At 51.9% G+C, this 16,967-nt stretch overlaps 1 protein-coding gene across 1 annotated transcript in view; it reads left to right on the top strand.

Annotated features, from left to right (window-relative positions):
- The window catches only part of NOL6 (nucleolar protein 6), an 85,712-nt gene that overhangs the window by 36,122 nt on the left and 32,623 nt on the right, over positions 1-16,967 (top strand). Inside the window, exons 16-21 of the mRNA XM_044276289.1 lie at positions 3,502-3,639; positions 4,850-4,967; positions 5,741-5,895; positions 6,009-6,172; positions 6,616-6,768; positions 7,606-7,703. Coding sequence (XP_044132224.1) covers positions 3,502-3,639; positions 4,850-4,967; positions 5,741-5,895; positions 6,009-6,172; positions 6,616-6,768; positions 7,606-7,703 — 826 coding nt within the window. The remainder of the gene's footprint in view (positions 1-3,501; positions 3,640-4,849; positions 4,968-5,740; positions 5,896-6,008; positions 6,173-6,615; positions 6,769-7,605; positions 7,704-16,967) is intronic.

Below are 16,967 nucleotides of genomic sequence, written 5' to 3' on the forward strand. Positions count from 1 at the left end.
GTTGCTGGCCATGTGCATGAACCCCTTCCATGGCGGGGTGCTTGCACTCTCGCTGGATCCGCTGTCAGCCATGTGCATGGCCCCTCTTCCGTGGGCGGTGTACGCACTCTCACTGGATTCGCATTCGCTGCCGGCCATGGGCATGCCTCCCTTCCTCAGGCGACATACACACATTCTCACTGACTGTGTTTGTCTCTCGCCAGTACGTTGCTGGTTATGTGCATGACTCCCGTACATGGCAGGGTGCTCTCACTCTCCCTGGATGAGATGCTGGCCATGTGCATGACGCCCGCTGCACGTGCAAGCGGGCGTCATGTTTACACATCGCACCAGCGCCGTACATGGGTGGAACGCTTGCACTCCCATTGGATTCGGTGCTGGCCTTGTGTGTGACCACCCCTCATTCCATGGGCGGACCTTTGCACGCTCATGAGATTCACGGCTGTCCTTGTACGTGCTGTGCTGGACTTGTACATGTCCCCTTCATTGGCGGAGTGGTTGCACTCTCACAAAGTTCGGTGTTGGGGGAATTATTGCACGCTCTCTTAATGCTAGGATAACCCTGTGCATGTCCCCCTTTCACTAGGTGGACCTCCTGCGCTCCTGCAGGATTGTATGGTATGTCCTATGTCTCTGGAGTAGGTACGGCCTTAGGCGTCACCCCCTTTTGGGGTGGGCCTTTGCATTCTTGCCGACTGCAGTTTGCCAGGTACATTTCCCCTCTTTCGGGGCGGACTGCTTACGTTCCATCGCGTGCCATGCTAGGCTTATGCATAACTCCCTTTCAGGTTGCACTTTGCACTTCCATAGATGCTGGGGCACTCTGTGGCTGGCCCTCTTCTCTGAGTGTCTTTTTTGCAGGGAGCGGCCGTTCTTGTGCGTTGTTTGGGCCGTTTCTGCCTTCTCCTCCCGTAGGTGGGTTGGCCTTCTCACTGCTTACGGGGCTGCTCGTACGTATGCTTCCCCTCCTTCCTGCGACATCCCTTTGTTCTCTTGGGTTACTTGCCGCAAGCCTTGCACTCGTCTCTACAGAGATCGTTCTGTCCACCTGACCCGGAGGGCTCTGTGCTCTCTACTGCACCGAGCTGGGTGGTACTCATTCATTTCGTTGGCCCTTCCTCCCGGGAAGTGTTCGTGGTTCCTAGATGCGTGCTGTTGTCTGCAGCGCCCCTCGGATTCTTCGTTGGCTCTGGCGGGACTATGGTTCCTTCGCCTATTACCATTTCCTCCTCTTCGGATGCAGTGTGGTATGAGTCCTTCCTCTTGGCGCCCTCTACGCTTCGGTCTGATCTGCTACCAGGTTCGGGCCACTCTTCTCGGGTAGATCACCCAACTTCTCTTGGATGCTCTATTACCCAGGTCCGGAGGACTTCCACCTTGGGTTCTTCAGGGTATTTGCCTTCTGCGAGGCGGTGAACCTGGCGTCTCACAGTGTAGCAGGGTTCTGCTTTTGGGCTGTCCTATGACTTCCCTGCTGCCCACTCCTCCTTTCGGTTGGGGGGTGTGATGCCGGCCTCTGTCTCGACTACCTTGTCTCGCCGGCTCTGTTTGGCTCCCCGTTCGGTACAGATCACGCCGATGTGGCTTCTGCCCGGCCAGGCTTCAGAGGCTGTTCCTTCACTGTCCTCCCCTCTGGGGGGAGCATGGTTGTTCATGTGGATGGTTCCGGTGTTCCTTTGGTCTCGTACTGTCTCCCTTGTTCACACTGGCTGTATTTGCTGTGTGCCTCTTGCTGGGTCTACCGCGTTCTGTCCTCCCGCTGGGTGCAGATTGCGTTTTCCATTCTAGGCTATGGTCCTGCTGTAGACTTACCTTCTTGGTAACTTGGGGGGACTGCCCTTCGGTCCAGATTGTCCTGTCTTGTCCTGGCATCTGGCGGATGCTGGGCGGACCCTTCGGTTCCCTTCCGTCTGTCCTTCTGCTCCCCCACTCCGGGTGGATACGGGACAACGTTGCTCGGAGGCCGACGGGACCAGTTTTTGCCGACCCTTCTGCCCGTGTTACTGGTCTGCGCCTGGTCACATTGGGTTTTTATCCGCTTGCCCAGGTGACTCCAGCGGGCTCGCTACTGTTCGCTCCTGGCTGTGTTTCGTCCAGGTTCTGTCGTTGGACTTAGGGTTTTTTGTCTGGGTGTCGGTGGGTAGCTGGGCATTCCCCACTCTGCCCTTCTCCCCCCCATGGTTCTGTCTTTCTCCAGTCCGGCCTGGACCTGGGACTGGGACTCCTTTGCTTGAAGTGTCAAGTGTCGGCGCTGTCCTTCCTCTTCCAGCGTTCCCCGGCCCTCGGGGCATGTCCAGACCTTCTTCCTCGGAGTGGCTCTTTGGTTCCTCTGTACTGTACTCTCGGCGCTCCATTCTTGTCCTTGGAGCCGTTACAGGAGTTCTCTCTACCCCTTCTGTCCTGTACGGTTGTGTTCCGTATCAGTCGTGTCTCTGACGGGTGCCGGAATGGCCCCTTTTTTTGTTACGAGCTTTGTCTTTTCCAGGACAGGGCTGTTCTGCATCCCGTTTCTTCCTTCCTTCCTTCCTTCCTTCCTTCTGAAGGTGGTGTTTGCCTTTCGCTTCAACACCTCACCTATTTGGACGTTGTTTGGGCCTTGCCGTTTTTACTTGGAGATCTCCGACTCTTGCAGTCGTTCGGCCTCTTGGGTTTCCAGGAGGGCTGTGCATAGGGTTGACAGACTCCAGGGTGGTTTTCCTCCGCTTGTTCAGATTGGCTATTGCTGAGGTTACCGCACCAAGGGCAGGATTCTGTCTTTGGTGTCACCGTTCCTTTCACCAGAGCGGTCGGTGCCTCCTGGGCCGGAGGCATTGGGCTTCGGCCGTGCATTTGGGCACGGCGGCCACAGGTCTGCCTTGCACGCCTTACTGAGTTCTACAGGGTGCATACTCTGACTTTGGCAGATGCTGCCTTACCCCGCCTGGGTTTACAGGCGGCGGTTCATTGATGCCTTTCGGGTGCTTCACCTTGGTGCTGTGGTCCCTCCCCCTTTTGGACTGCTTTTGAACGTCCCAAGGTCTTCTGTGTCCCCCAAGGAAACTGGGCGAGAAAACGAGATTTTTGTATAACTTACCAGTAAAATCTCTTTCTCGCTCTTTCCTTGGGGGACACAGCACCCACCCATTCATTGTTTTTTCTCTGTACGTTTTCCAAGTTTTTGTTACCCGTTGGGTAGTTGGCTTGTTGGTTCCTTGTTGGACTTTGCCTTTTCTCACTGCTTGGACACGCAACTGGCAGTCTCTCTCTCCAGGCTGAGGGTATAGCTGTGGAGGAGGGGCTTAACAGTTTTCACTTAGTGTCACGCCTCCTATGGAGATGAGCTATACCCAAGGTCTTCTGTGTCCCCCAAGGAAAGAGCGAGAAAGAGATTTTACTGGTAAGTTATACAAAAATCTCGTTTTTTGAAAGAAAGCAGTCCTGTTATTTATAATTCTGTACATTCCCTTTAAAGTTTAGATTTCTGCTTTCTTAGAGTCTCATTAGTTGCCTTGCATGTTTCAGGGAGGTACAGGAGAGGAGCAGATGGTCAGTGCCATCCAGTCTTATGATGACCTGAGCAGGAAGCTGTGGAGCCTGGATGACCTTCCACTCACGGTCACTGCGGTCCAGGGAACGCACCCTGCGCTGCGCTACACGGATGTAAGTTCTGATCATGTCTCGTCATGGTCATGTAAACTACCATATTGTCTATGGTTATTATAGTTCACAATGTTATGTATGAAGCATTTACTGTTAAATCACAGTTAATACAGATCTCTGGATCTTCCTTGTAGAAAAATCTGAGTGATAACCAATATGGCTGACACAGCAGCTTCCATGGAAATGTTCCCTAGCTTTTCTAGAATCCTGGATGACAGATAAAAGACCAAGGGGTGCGTTGCTTCATATATCGGTGGGTTTGCCTTTCAGGACTCCAGGAAAGCTCTGGGGAAGCTGTAGTGGTAGACGTATTTTTTGTCATCCTGCTTTCCTGAAAAACAATCTGAGGGTCCATTTACATGACCGTAGGCCGTCCTTGCCTGTAATGCAGACCGCAAATGGCGGTTCCTAAATATATGTGCGCTGGTCGCGTGAATCCTGTGTCACAGATGCGGACCCATTAGCTTTAATGGGTCCGCTATTATCAAGATGCGGTGTGGAAGCTGTGGATCGGAAGTGTTTCCGCATGCTTTTTGGTCTGTGCCTCCGCACTGCAAAAGATAGGACATGTCCTATCTTTTGCCGTATATTGCGGATTGTCAAGTGAATGGGTCCACGCCGCAGTACGGGATTCAAACGGCCGGTGTCTGTGCATTGCGGACCGCTTACAGGCACGGACGGCTTACGTTCGCGTGAATGTACCCTAAGTCAGAGGTTAAAAGAAAAGTTATTATTTCTATTACTAGGTGTATTTCTAATCATGTAATTGACACAATGTTGCACATAAATGGGACCTTTAGAATACTGATCATTTACACAGACCTTTCTTAATGGCTTTAGAGCATTTCTATAAAGATTATGGGGGGTCATTTATTAAGAATGGCTTCTTAGACGCAGGTCTTAATAATCCCTGCGCTGGAGGTGGATCCGCCGAAGTTATGAAAAGGCGCCGGCCCCTACATTACTTTGGCGTATCCAGCGCCAGTCTATATGTAGGCCAGCTTTCTTGCTGTCTTACATGTAGACCATTTTCTATGCCTAAAATAGGCGCAGAAAATAATGACTGAGACGGGCCTGCCGACTCATCCCCGCCACGCCCTTTTTTTTAGACCTGGCGTCAGTGGGAAAAAGTTGCAGATTGCGGCGCAAAGGTTATTTAATATAGGTGTATTTCTGCATAGTAAATGACCTCCTATGTTGTGTGCTCCAGGTGTTTCCTCCTACTCCGGTGAGGCCAGATTGGACTTTGTATAAATCAGTGTCTGACAAGAAGTATCTGGTTCCGTTGTTGGAAAAGCCTAGTCCAGCCTATATGTCTCCTATAAAAGGTAAGCAGTGCTGTGGAAAACACTAGGTCTCCTGAAACCCCATGCAATGTGTCTTGGGGTATGTCTGTCCCAGCTGGCGGTAGGCAGGCAGGCAGGCCTGTGTGCATGTATTCTGAACTGGCATAGGGGAATAAGCTGCTGTCGGACACCTTTGGGCGACGTCTTATGTCTCAGAGAACAAAAGGATCAAGCCTGTTGAAATTCAACAGCCTGATCCTTCTTACCCTTTCCCCGACACGCATTAGATTGTAGGCCGATCTCTCCACAATTGGCGGCTGTGGCCAATGTACATCTAATGTGTACAGACATCATTTTCAAACAATGCATTCTGACAGACTACCTTGCATTATAGTGTCACTGGGAATGATTTTAAAATTGCCACCAGCAACCTAGAATATGAGTAGGGCTGGTTACCACCACTTGCAAAGCTTCCTGTTATCATGGCTGAGCAGCCTGACAGGAACACTCAATAATATGCAGTATATGCCAGTGTGTAGTATTTAGTGAGGCTCTGCCTCTTCACCCCCCCCCAAGGCAGTGCAAGTGGACCTGCTCACATTCTAGGACAGGTTCCCGGAGAACCCCTTTAAATTATCTTTAATCAAATCAAAGTGCTGGCACGGAGAGGATTTAAACTGGTAAGTATAACTTTTTGTTTGTTATTTTGACCCCTTCAGTTTCCGACAACCCCCTTCAAGCAAAGTTACTTTAATCTGTAAATGTATATTCCCGATTGTCAGTATCTTTTCCCCTTTTTTTTTTCCCCCCTGCAGTGATTTGTCACATAGAAGGAAGTGGGAAATGGCCTCAAGATAAAGATGCCGTTAAGAGGGTGAAAGCCGCCTTTCAGATTCGGCTGGCGGAACTCTTAAAAGACCAGCATGAATTACTTTGCAGAGCCACCGCCACTTATACTGATGTCTACAAGGTGAGGCCCTTTCTCCTTGATGGCTCCTGTCTCGCCGTCCGCCATGCTGACCCTCTCCTGCCTTCCTGTAGACCAGTATGGCTTTATTAGTCACTCCTCTTACATCTCTCTAGGATGGCTACCTTTTTCGTCTTCAAGTGGCGTATCACAGAGAGCCGCAGCTCATAAAGCAGTTCGTCACTCCAGATAAAATGCTGAAGTCACGCGACACAGAACAATCGCGTCAGCTCGAGCTGGAAACCATTCACTTGCCACATCTGACGAGCACCCTGCATGGGTGAGCATTGGGACACTGATCCAGACACTACACCCTCACACGCAGGGAAGGAAGTGATTACCGCATGCAAACAGGAGACGAATTATTAGCTGTTTATGGGACGATTTTACCTTCAGCATGGGAGACAGACTTGTGCTGCTAGTTAAAAGGGTTTGACAGGGGGAACAAAAGTTTTGTTAAAAAAAAAAAAAAGGGTCAGGATGGGTGTAAAGTAAAAAATAATGATCACTCACCTCATCAATCCCAACCACTGCTGTTATGATGCCGACACACTGGAAATCCCTGATTAGCCAATCAGTGGCTGAGGAAGCAGTTCCGGCCATTTCCTGTGTGTTGAGCTGAACAGCGTGGGATGGCAGGGAATCGGTGAGATGAGTGAGGATTCCCATCCTGGACAGTCGGGCTCACTCACTAGTGTCTAACCTCACTATTTGTCTCCTTAGCCTCCATCAGCAGCTTCCAGCGTTTGGCAGCACCTCGCGTCTTGCCAAGCGCTGGATCAGTGCTCAACTCTTTGCTGACAGCGTCCCGGAGGAGTGTGTGGATCTTCTTGTGGCCTATCTCTTTCTGCATCCTGCACCGTTCACTACTCCAAGGTATCTTCCTCAGCCGAAAAGGTGGACATAGACACTAGATGTATATTGGCCGAGCCCGCTGATGTAATGTGTATTGGGGGCCTCCTGACTCTCGCCCTTTTGTAGAATACAATGAGAGAGATGATTTTTACATTTTTTTTTATTTATTTATTTATTTATTTTTAGATTCCCTAAAAGTAAATTTCAAGCCCAAAAAATGATTTGCAAGTGCAAAATTGACATCAGTGATCTGTCCTTGTATCATACATGTGGGTCAGATCAGCCTAAGCCTTTTTTGGTCCATGTCTGATCTGATATTTTACGGATCAAATGCCGACCCATTCATTGGGCTCATTGGGATCCATTCAATGGGGCTGCAAAAAATGTGAACAGCACACCATGTGCTGTCCGCATCTATATGTCAGTTCCACAGTCCTGCAAAAAACATAGAACACGTCCTACATTTGTCCGTTTTCCGGACAAGAATAGGCATTGTTAAAATGGGTCTGCAAAAAAAAAAAATGGATGCAACACGGATGTCACACCAAGGTCATCCGTGTTTTTGTGGATGCATTGAAATGAATGGGTCCACATTCGTTCCACAAAAAGGCAGATTGGATGCGGAGCAAAGATACGGTCGTGTGAATGGGGCCTAACTCCTTTAATTTATACACTAAGATGGTGCTTTTAAAAATGAAGTAACAAAATGAATAAACTAATTTAACCCCAAAACATTAAATCATAGAAACATAGATTGTGTCGGCAGATAAGCACCATTTGCCCATCTAGTCTGCCCAATAATCACTTGACAGTCTCCTCGTGTGAAGTGTGTGACATATATCTTCCATTCCCTTTCAGTTCTCCCCAGGTGGGCTTCCTCCGATTCCTTAATCTGTTGGCCTCCTATGACTGGAAGAACAGCCCCCTCATTGTTAATCTCAATGGAGATCTGACTGGTGAGTGCTTATTATGGCAAGACCTGCATAATCACTGGATATGGTCCTGCTTCCTCGCAATGTAGCTCTGTTTGCTGTGTGTGTGTATATAATGGACCTTGGAGGTTTCCTTCTCATAGACGCAAAATATTCATGATTGCTTCTTATCAGTCTTATGGCTCAATCACATGACCACATCCATTTTTGCAAAACATGGATACCGGCCGTGTGTGTTCCGCATTTTGCTGCTCGGAGCGTCCTTCCCTATGATAGAAATGCCTTTTCTTGTCCGCAAAAACAGACAAGTATAGGACATGTTCGATCTCTTTCACACGGTGTGCTGTCCGCATCTCTTGCGGCCCCATTTAAATGAATGGGTCTACATCTGATCCGCAAAATTTCAGAACGGATGCGGACAGAAAATAGTTGTCCCAAACATCCCAAATGGCATGAAATAGATCTACTTTATCCTGGAACATAGCAGTCGTGTATTCCAGGGTCCTGAGCTCCGTCACCTTTATAGGTCGTTTTCAGAAGCGGGCGATAAGGCAGCCAGCTGCAGTCAGTACTTGTATTAATAGTTTAACTGATTGTTTCCTTATATGTGCTGGTGTAACATTAAGCAGGAAGGAAATGGGATCAGGTGATATTCTGCAGCCAAAAATATTACTCAAAAGAGTGCTGACTCTGGACCAGAAGGTGCGTATTAAAGGGCAGTTTCCCAAAAATGTGGTGCAACGTTCCCCTAGTTGTCCCGCATCTCCAACAAACCTCCCTGACTGCTGGGTTGAACCTATGGAGGAGATCAGGCGTGTGGTACCAGTACATTAAAATCTTATACTGGTTCTCTTGACAGAGAACTGACATTGAAGACTTCGCTGCTCTTCTCCATATAAGACGCCACAGTGCGTCTGGTAGAGTTCTCCCTAAATATTCCTCCCATCGGACCGTGTAAGAGTGTCTATGAATACGTTCCGGGAAGGGGATCAACAAAATAGAGTAAATCTCAGATATAAATCCCTTCATATGCACCCCTCTTCTACAAAGGCGCTCAAATGCCGTCGGGAGAGAGACATTGAACCCCTAGAAGATAGATTGGGCAAAATGTCTAATCTGGACATAAAAGTAGTTGGTAGAGGAGGGAAGGCTCTATTTACTCTAAGCAGCTGAGAAAGCTAACAGGTTCCTAGTGAATGGGTCTACAATGTCTGCAAAGCGAAAGACACCACGCTGAAACCATAGTCTCGTTGCTGAAGTAGTGAGACTCACTGGGAGTAGTGGATGATACCTAAAAGAAGTCATGGAGGAATGGCGGGGGATAAAGGGGGAATCTACTACTACAGGTCCGCCATATGGATTTAGTGCAGACCAAGGGCCCTAAAAGTTCCCTATGTGGGGATGCACTATAGGGGCTAGACCATAGCAGAGAATTAGGGTGTATGGGAGCCAGTCAGAGTCTATCTGCATCCAGATAAAATAAGGCTGCAGAGATGCCCAAGCTGTGATGCAACGTAACTGAGCTGCCAAGTAATATTTGATCAGGTCAGGTACTCCCAGACCACCCCGAGACTTGCTAGACAGGAGAACAGACCTAGGGATCCTATGGGGTCTCTCAGCCCATATAATCGGAAGAGCTGTGACTGAACAGATCTTTAAATCTTTGAGAGGAATCGGGACTGGTAAGGTCTCAAACAGGTAAAGGATCTTAGGTAAGATTGTCATCTTTACTGCCTCAATGCGACCTAGAAAGAATATTGGGAGTGTTTGCAATCTGGTGAGGAAATCCCTAATTTCTTTATATATATGTGGGAAATTAAGTTTCTCGCTCATATCATTGGGGGACACAGGACCATGGGTATAGCTTGCTGCTGCCACTAGGAGGCGACACTAGGCTGAAAGCTGTTTGCTCCTCCCCTGCAGGCTATACCCCCTCCAGCCTGGAGAGAGCATATCAGTTTTTAGCTTAGTGTCGTAGGAGGCAGACCTCCCTGCTTTGCAGGGTGGCACTATGATTTTTTATTTTATTTTATTTTTTCCAGAATCCGGATGGGGGGTCCAGGGTCGCTTGCGTCCCTGCATCCCCGGGAGGCGGGCCGGTGTACCTTGTTCACCGCCTCGCCACCCCAAGAAGGAAAAGCGGACCAGGGCAGCCTCGCTCCCCTGCTTCCCCCCAGCTACAGGACCACCCTCTCTTCAGCCCTCTTCTGCCCGGACCCCTGTCGCCTGGTGCCAGCGGTCGTAGGGTGGTCCTGCTGGTGTTGCATCTGAGGGTGAAGTCCACAGATGAAGATAGGTAAGTGACTCCCCCTCTCAGTCAGCAGTCATTCTCCCCCAGGCCCCCACTCTCGGTGTAACAGCGTGCCGGACATCCCACAGCACCAGTGCCCCCTAAGCCCCCCCCCCCCCCCCCCCCGGTTCCCCACCCAACGTCCCCTCCCCACGTGTGCGTTCCGCCGGCACCTGTCAGCCTCAGGCTTAACCGCCGTCCGCTCCGTCTCCCTCCGTTCTTTCGCCGCTGCATCGCACACAGCAATGGGTTTCAGTGCGATCGCAGCCGGCACTCGTGTTGCGCAGGGCAGATGCGCCATTCGCGGCGCGCCGGGACCCTCGTTAGCCGCACGGCCGGTGTCGGGGTCTCCCTCTCTCTCTCTGCGGGCAGCCATATTATTGGGGACATTAGGCACGCTGGCCGCGGCTGCGGTCACGTGCACAGGGGTGGGCGGCGCTTGAGTCCTTACTTCAATTAGCCTGCCGCTCCCGGGCTGTCAGTTGGCGTGGCTTATTCTCCCGCCCTGCTGAAAATTCCTCTTCCTCCCGGCGCAGCGTGGTGGACACAGGACCTTGGCTCTCGCTCCGCTCTGGTAGGAGATAGATACCCCGTCCAGCAGGAGATCTAACCATGTCTGACCCGGCCACTGACCCCCCTCAGGCAACCTGTAAGACCACTCACTATGCCTGTTCCGTGTGTTCAGCTAAATTCCCTCGGGGCCAGTCACTCTCACTGTGCTCGGCTTGTCAGAAGCCTGCGCAGAGCAATCCCCCTAGAACACTGCAGCCCACAGAAGCCTTAGATCGCCCTGTTCAGGGGGAACCAGACTGGGCAAGGTCTCTGTCACGGGCAGTGGAGGACCTCTCTAAGATCTCCCATTCCACCCTTTCTCTGCTGGGTCGTTTGGTAGAGAAATCGCCACCGGTGCAATCCGCGCAACCGCATTGCACACAAACCAGAGGCAGACCTCCTAGTAAGCGCCCCAGAGCAGGTAACCGTTCCTCCTCTGACGCCTCAGCATCCCCCCCTGCTCCTGGATCCCAGTCACAGGCGTCCTCCCTGTTAGGCGACGCACTGTCAGAGGGTGAGCTTGGGGATTCGGATGCGGATATGGATCTGGAGCACTCTTCTCAGATTGCTTCCATGGTGGATAGCCTGATTTCGGCGATAAGGGACACCTTCCGGGTTCAGGAGGATCTTCCCTCCACTAGTCAACAAGGGGTGTCGTTTCTGCGTGCGAAACAGACTCCTAAGGCATTCCCGTTGCACGAAGATTTTTCTATTGTGGTTAACAAGTCTTGGGACCAGCCGGGTTTGCGTTTTGTTATCCCAAAACGCCTAGACCTTCTCTACCCCTTTCCACGCGAGGCCGTGGAACAGTGGTCCTCCCCACCGAAGGTGGACCCGCCGGTGGCTCGCTTGGCGAAATCTACGACCATCCCGGTTGCGGATGGTTCTTCCCTCCAGGATCCGGTGGACCGTCGCGTAGAGTCACTCTCCAAGTCCATCTTTACGGCGAGCGGTTCGGCGCTGCGTCCGATTTTCGCATCCGCCTGGGTAGCCAAGGCGGTTTCGGAGTGGTCCCTCCGGTTGAGCCAGGACGTTTTATCCAACCTCCCGCCCGCTGAACTCGAGTTGTCTGCGCTCCAGATCTCCCATGCGGGGAAATATCTCTGCGAAGCGGCACTGGACGCTGGGTCAATGGTGGCCCGTGCCTCGGCTCTCACCACTTCGGTTCGCCGGGAGTTATGGCTCAAGGCCTGGAAGGCTGATTCTTCCTCTAAACGTTCTCTTTTAAAGCTTCCGTTTTCTGGGGCTCGGCTTTTTGGGCCGAAACTGGATGTGATAATCTCAGAAGCTACGGGTGGGAAAAGCACCCATCTGCCCCAACCCAAAGCGAAGCGGCCTTTTCAGTCCAGGTCCTTGTCTTCACGCTTCCAGTCCTTTCGCCGTTTCTCGGGCACCCGTTCAGTTCCCACCTCCACGGCGGGACCGTCCAACCAGGATCGGCGGAAAGGTCCGTCTTTTAAGCCCCAGCAGGCCTGGCGTCCGCGGGCCCAGCAACCTCGCACAGCGCCAAGCAAGCAGCCTTCCGCATGAAGGTTTGTCCCCACCCTCGCAGGTGGGGGGGGGCGTCTTCTCCTGTTCCAGGACATTTGGCACGCCCACATTCCGGACGCATGGGCGCTCGAGGTAGTTTCTTCAGGCTACAAAATAGAATTCAGATCCCTTCCCCCCAACCGTTTTTTCCTTTCCCAGCCTCCCAGGGATCCCGTCCGGGCCGCGGCTTTCTTGAACGCCGTCCAGTCCCTACTTCTGCGGGGGGTGATTTCTCTGGTACCTCCGGAGGAGCGTTTCACAGGTTTTTATTCCAACCTGTTTGTGGTCCCCAAGAAAGAGGGCGATGTGAGACCGGTGCTGGACCTCAAACTTCTGAACCGTTATCTACGGGTTCAGAGGTTCAGAATGGAATCTCTTCGTTCTGTTGTGGCCTCATTGGTGCAGGGGGAGCACATGGCGTCTTTGGACGTGCAAGATGCGTATCTCCACATACCTATCGCTACCATGCACCAACGTTTCCTCCGATTCGCCATCCAGTCGGATCACTTCCAGTTCGTCGCTCTGCCATTCGGTCTGGCGACGGCCCCGCGTGTGTTCACGAAGGTTCTGGCACCCCTTCTGGGGATTCTGCGGTCCAGGGGCATTACCCTGCTCCCATACCTGGACGACATCTTAGTCAAGGCCCCTTCAGCGTCGCAATGCGCAGACAGTCTTCGGATTACGATGAGCACGCTCACTCGCTTCGGGTGGATTCTCAACCTAGGGAAGTCTTGCCTGTCTCCGACCACTCGGATCAGGTTCCTGGGTATTGCCCCGAATTGGCCGCGCCGAGCTTGGTACTCGGAGCTCGTCCTGCTCCTGGGGGACGCGCCGTGGCCTCTTCCACTCAGGCCCGACCTGCTCTCACAGGGCCCAGTCTTCCACCAGGCTTTACATACGCTGCGTTTGACGGCGTGGCTATTGAAACCTTCCTGCTGAAGAAAAGGGGTTTCTCGGATGCGGTCGTTCGTACGATGATTAGGGCTCGGAAGCCCTCCTCCGCGAAGATCTACTATCGAACGTGGAAGTCGTTCCTGAAATTCTGTGAGGACAGGGACCTCCCCTCTAGGAAGTTTTCCCTCCCTACGGTGTTGGCCTTTCTTCAGGCGGGTTTGGAGCTGGGTCTGGCCCTGAGTTCGTTGAAAGGACAGGTTTCGGCCCTTTCCATATTCTTCCAGCGTACGCTGGCGGTGTTGGGCCCGGTCAAGACCTTCATGCAGGGTGTTGCGCACACCGCGGTTCCGTATCGGCCACCGTTGCATTCCTGGGACCTGAATCTGGTGCTGGTGGCACTTCAGTCCGAGCCGTTTGAACCCCTGCGAGAAGTCTCCCTCCGCATATTGTCATGGAAAGTCGCATTCCTAGTTGCCATTACGTCCATACGTCGGGTGTCGGAGCTGGCGGCGCTGTCGTGCAAGGAGCCCTTCTTGGTGTTCCATCAGGATAAGGTGGTGCTCCGGACGGTGCCGTCGTTTCTGCCAAAGGTGGTTTCGGCGTTCCATGTCAATGAGGACATTGTCCTCCCTTCGCTTTGCCCTAAGCCTTCCCATCCTAGGGAAGTGGCGCTTCATCGTTTGGATGTGGTGCGGGCCTTACGGATCTACCTGGCCGCGGTGGCCTCTTTTAGGCGAGCGGACTCCCTGTTCCTGGTTCCGGAGGGTCCTCGTAAAGGTTTGGCGGCATCCAAGGTGGCGATTGCTCGGTGGATTAGATTGGCCATCCACGAGGCCTACCGCTCCAAGGGCAGGATTCCTCCACCTGGTATCACGGCTCACTCGACCAGGGCGGTCGGGGCTTCTTGGGCACACTTTCACCACGCTTCGGCGTCTCAACTGTGTAAGGCAGCAACTTGGTCTTCGTTGCACACCTTCACCAAGTTTTACAAAGTGCATTCGTTCGCATCTGCGGATGCTTCTCTTGGCCGTAGGATCTTACAAGCCGCAGTGTAGTGTCTCGCCTGTGGGATGTGGCGTCAGTGGTTTCCCACCCCGGGGACTGCTTTAGGACGTCCCATGGTCCTGTGTCCCCCAATGATATGAGCGAGAAAACGAGATTTTTGTGAACTCACCTTTGTAAAATCTCTTTCTCGCTTTATTCATTGGGGGACACAGCACCCACCCATTGTTGTTGGTTTCTACTGAGACCAGTGGTCCAAGTTGCCGGTTGGGACTGGGGTCCGGTTCGGTTGTTTTGTTGGACTATGGTCTCCCTGTTTTTGTTTTGTTTCGGTATGTTTCTCCTACTGCTGAAGCACAAACTGATATGCTCTCTCCAGGCTGGAGGGGGTATAGCCTGCAGGGGAGGAGCAAACAGCTTTCAGCCTAGTGTCGCCTCCTAGTGGCAGCAGCAAGCTATACCCATGGTCCTGTGTCCCCCAATGAATAAAGCGAGAAAGAGATTTTACAAAGGTGAGTTCACAAAAATCTCGTTTTGTAGAGGTCAGTGTAACGGGGGGGGGGGGGGTTGAAAGTTCGCCCGAAGGGGGCCGACGAAAGGGAAAGTTTGCCCGAAGGGGGCCAAGGGTCGCCTGAGGTATATTGACCGACTAAACTCTTGCAATATGGAGTGGAGGTTTGGGAGGGAGATATGGAGTTTAGTGAGGGTGAGGAGGACATCTAGTGACAGCTTGAACTCTTTATCCCTGGCCATGATACCCCTGACATCTTGGCAAGCCCTGATTTTAGCCGCTAGGGGTTCAGTACACATAGCGAATAGTAAGGGTGATTAGGGACATCCCTGTCGTGTTCCATTGACTATGTGTATTGGTCGAGACTCAGTGTGTGGAAGCTTGATTGCCGCCGTGGGGGAGGAGTATAAACCTCGGATAGCCCGAACAAAAGGGCCAGAGAGACCGTATGCCTTCAAGGTCGCAAACAGAAACTGAAGATTTAGGCCTCATGCACACGACCGTTGTGTGCATCCGTGGCCGTTGTGCCATTTTCCGTTTTTTTCCGCGGACCCATTGTCCTATTTTTTTTGACGGACAACGGTTCACAGACCCATTCAAGTCAACGGGTCCGTGAAAGAACACGGATGCACACAAGATTGGCATCCGTGTCCGTGATCCGTGGCCGTAGGTTGCTTTCATACAGACTGATCCGAAGATCCGTCTGCATAAAAGCTTTTTCAGATCTAAGTTTTCACTTCGTGAAAACTCATATCTGACAGTATATTCTAACACAGAGGCGTTCCCATGGTGATGGGGACGCTTCTAGTTAGAATACGCTACAAACTGTGTACAAGACTTCCCCCTGCTGCCTGGCAGCACCCGATCTCTTACAGGGGGCCGTGATCAGCACAATTAACCCCTTCTGGAGCGTCACCTGAAGGGGTTAATTGTACTATCATATCCCCCTGTAAGAGATCAGGGCTGCCAGGCAGCAGGGGGCAGACCCCCCCCCCCCCCTCCCCAGTTTGAATATCATTGGTGGCCAGTGCGGCCCCCCCCTCCCTCTATTGTAATAATAGCTTGGTGGCCAGTGGGCGGCCCCCCCCCTTCCTCCCTCTATTGTAATAAATCGTTGGTGGCACAGTGTGCGCCCCCCATCGGGCCTCCCCCTTCCTCCCTCTATTGTAATAAATCGTTGGTGGCACAGTGTTCGCCCCCCCCCCCCCTCCCTCTATTGTAATAAATTGTTGGTGGCACAGTGTGCGCCCCCCATCGTCCCCCCCCTCCCTCTATAGCAGTAACAACATTGGTGGCCAGTGTGTGATCCCCCCCCGATCATTGGTGGCAGATTTAATCGCTGGGGCTCTGATCGGTAACCATGGCAACCAGGACGCTACTGCAGTCTTGGTTGCCATGGTTACTTAGCAATAGTACAATAGTAGAAGATTCATAGTTACCCGCTTGCTGCTGCGATGTTCGTGTCCGGCCGGGAGCTCCACCTACTGGTAAGTGACAGGTCTGTGCGGCGCATTGCTAAATGAACTGTCACTTACCAGTAGGTGGAGCTCCCGGCCGGTCACAGACATCGCAGCAGCCAGCAGGTAAGTATGAATCTTCTACTATTGTACTATTGCTAAGTAACCATGGCAACCAGGGCTGCAGTAGCTTCCTGGTTGGCATGGTGGGGGGCGCACACTGTGCCACCAACGATTTATTACAATAGAGGGAGGGGGGGGGGGGCCGCACTGATATTCAAACTGGGGAGGGGGGGGGGGGGGGGTCTGCCCCCTGCTGCCTGGCAGCCCTGATCTCATATCCGACAGTATATTCTAACATAGAGGCGTTTCCATGGTGATGGGGACGCTTCAAGTTAAAATATACCATCGGATTGGAGAAAACTCCGATCCGATGGTATAAAAGGGACTCCAGACGGATCCGTTTGAAATGGCACCATATTGTGTCAACATCAAACGGATCAGTCCCCATTGACTTGCATTGTAATTCAGGACGGATCCGTTTGGCTCCGCTCGGCCAGGCGGACACCAAAACTACTTTTTTTTCATGTCCGTGGATCCTCCAAAAATCAAGGAAGACTCACGGACGAAAAAACGGTCACGGATCACGGACCTACGTGCCCCGTGCATGAGGCCTTAAGCGGTCAAGAGCTTTTTCGGCGTCCAGACTTAGAAGCAATGCCTCCTCTTCCGAGTGACCAACCACCTCCAGCAAGTCAATGGTTCGTTGTGTATTATCATCACCCTGTCGACATGGGACAAAACCTACCTAGTCTTTATGGATCAATGAGGGGAGAAAAGCATTTAGGCGAAAGGCGCCATTATTTTAGTAAAAATCTTGAGGTCCGAATTAAGTAATGCCATAGGACTATAATTTTGACAGCTGAGGGGGTCTTTTCCGGGTTTCGGGATTAACGTGAGATATGAGTGGGACATATCAGTAGGCACCGCGTCACCTGATAGGAATTGATTAAAGAGATTTGACATATGAGAGCTCAACTCCGTCTTAAAAA

Source organism: Bufo gargarizans, chromosome 1 (assembly GCF_014858855.1).
Source record: "Bufo gargarizans isolate SCDJY-AF-19 chromosome 1, ASM1485885v1, whole genome shotgun sequence".
Lineage (NCBI taxonomy): Eukaryota > Metazoa > Chordata > Amphibia > Anura > Bufonidae > Bufo > Bufo gargarizans.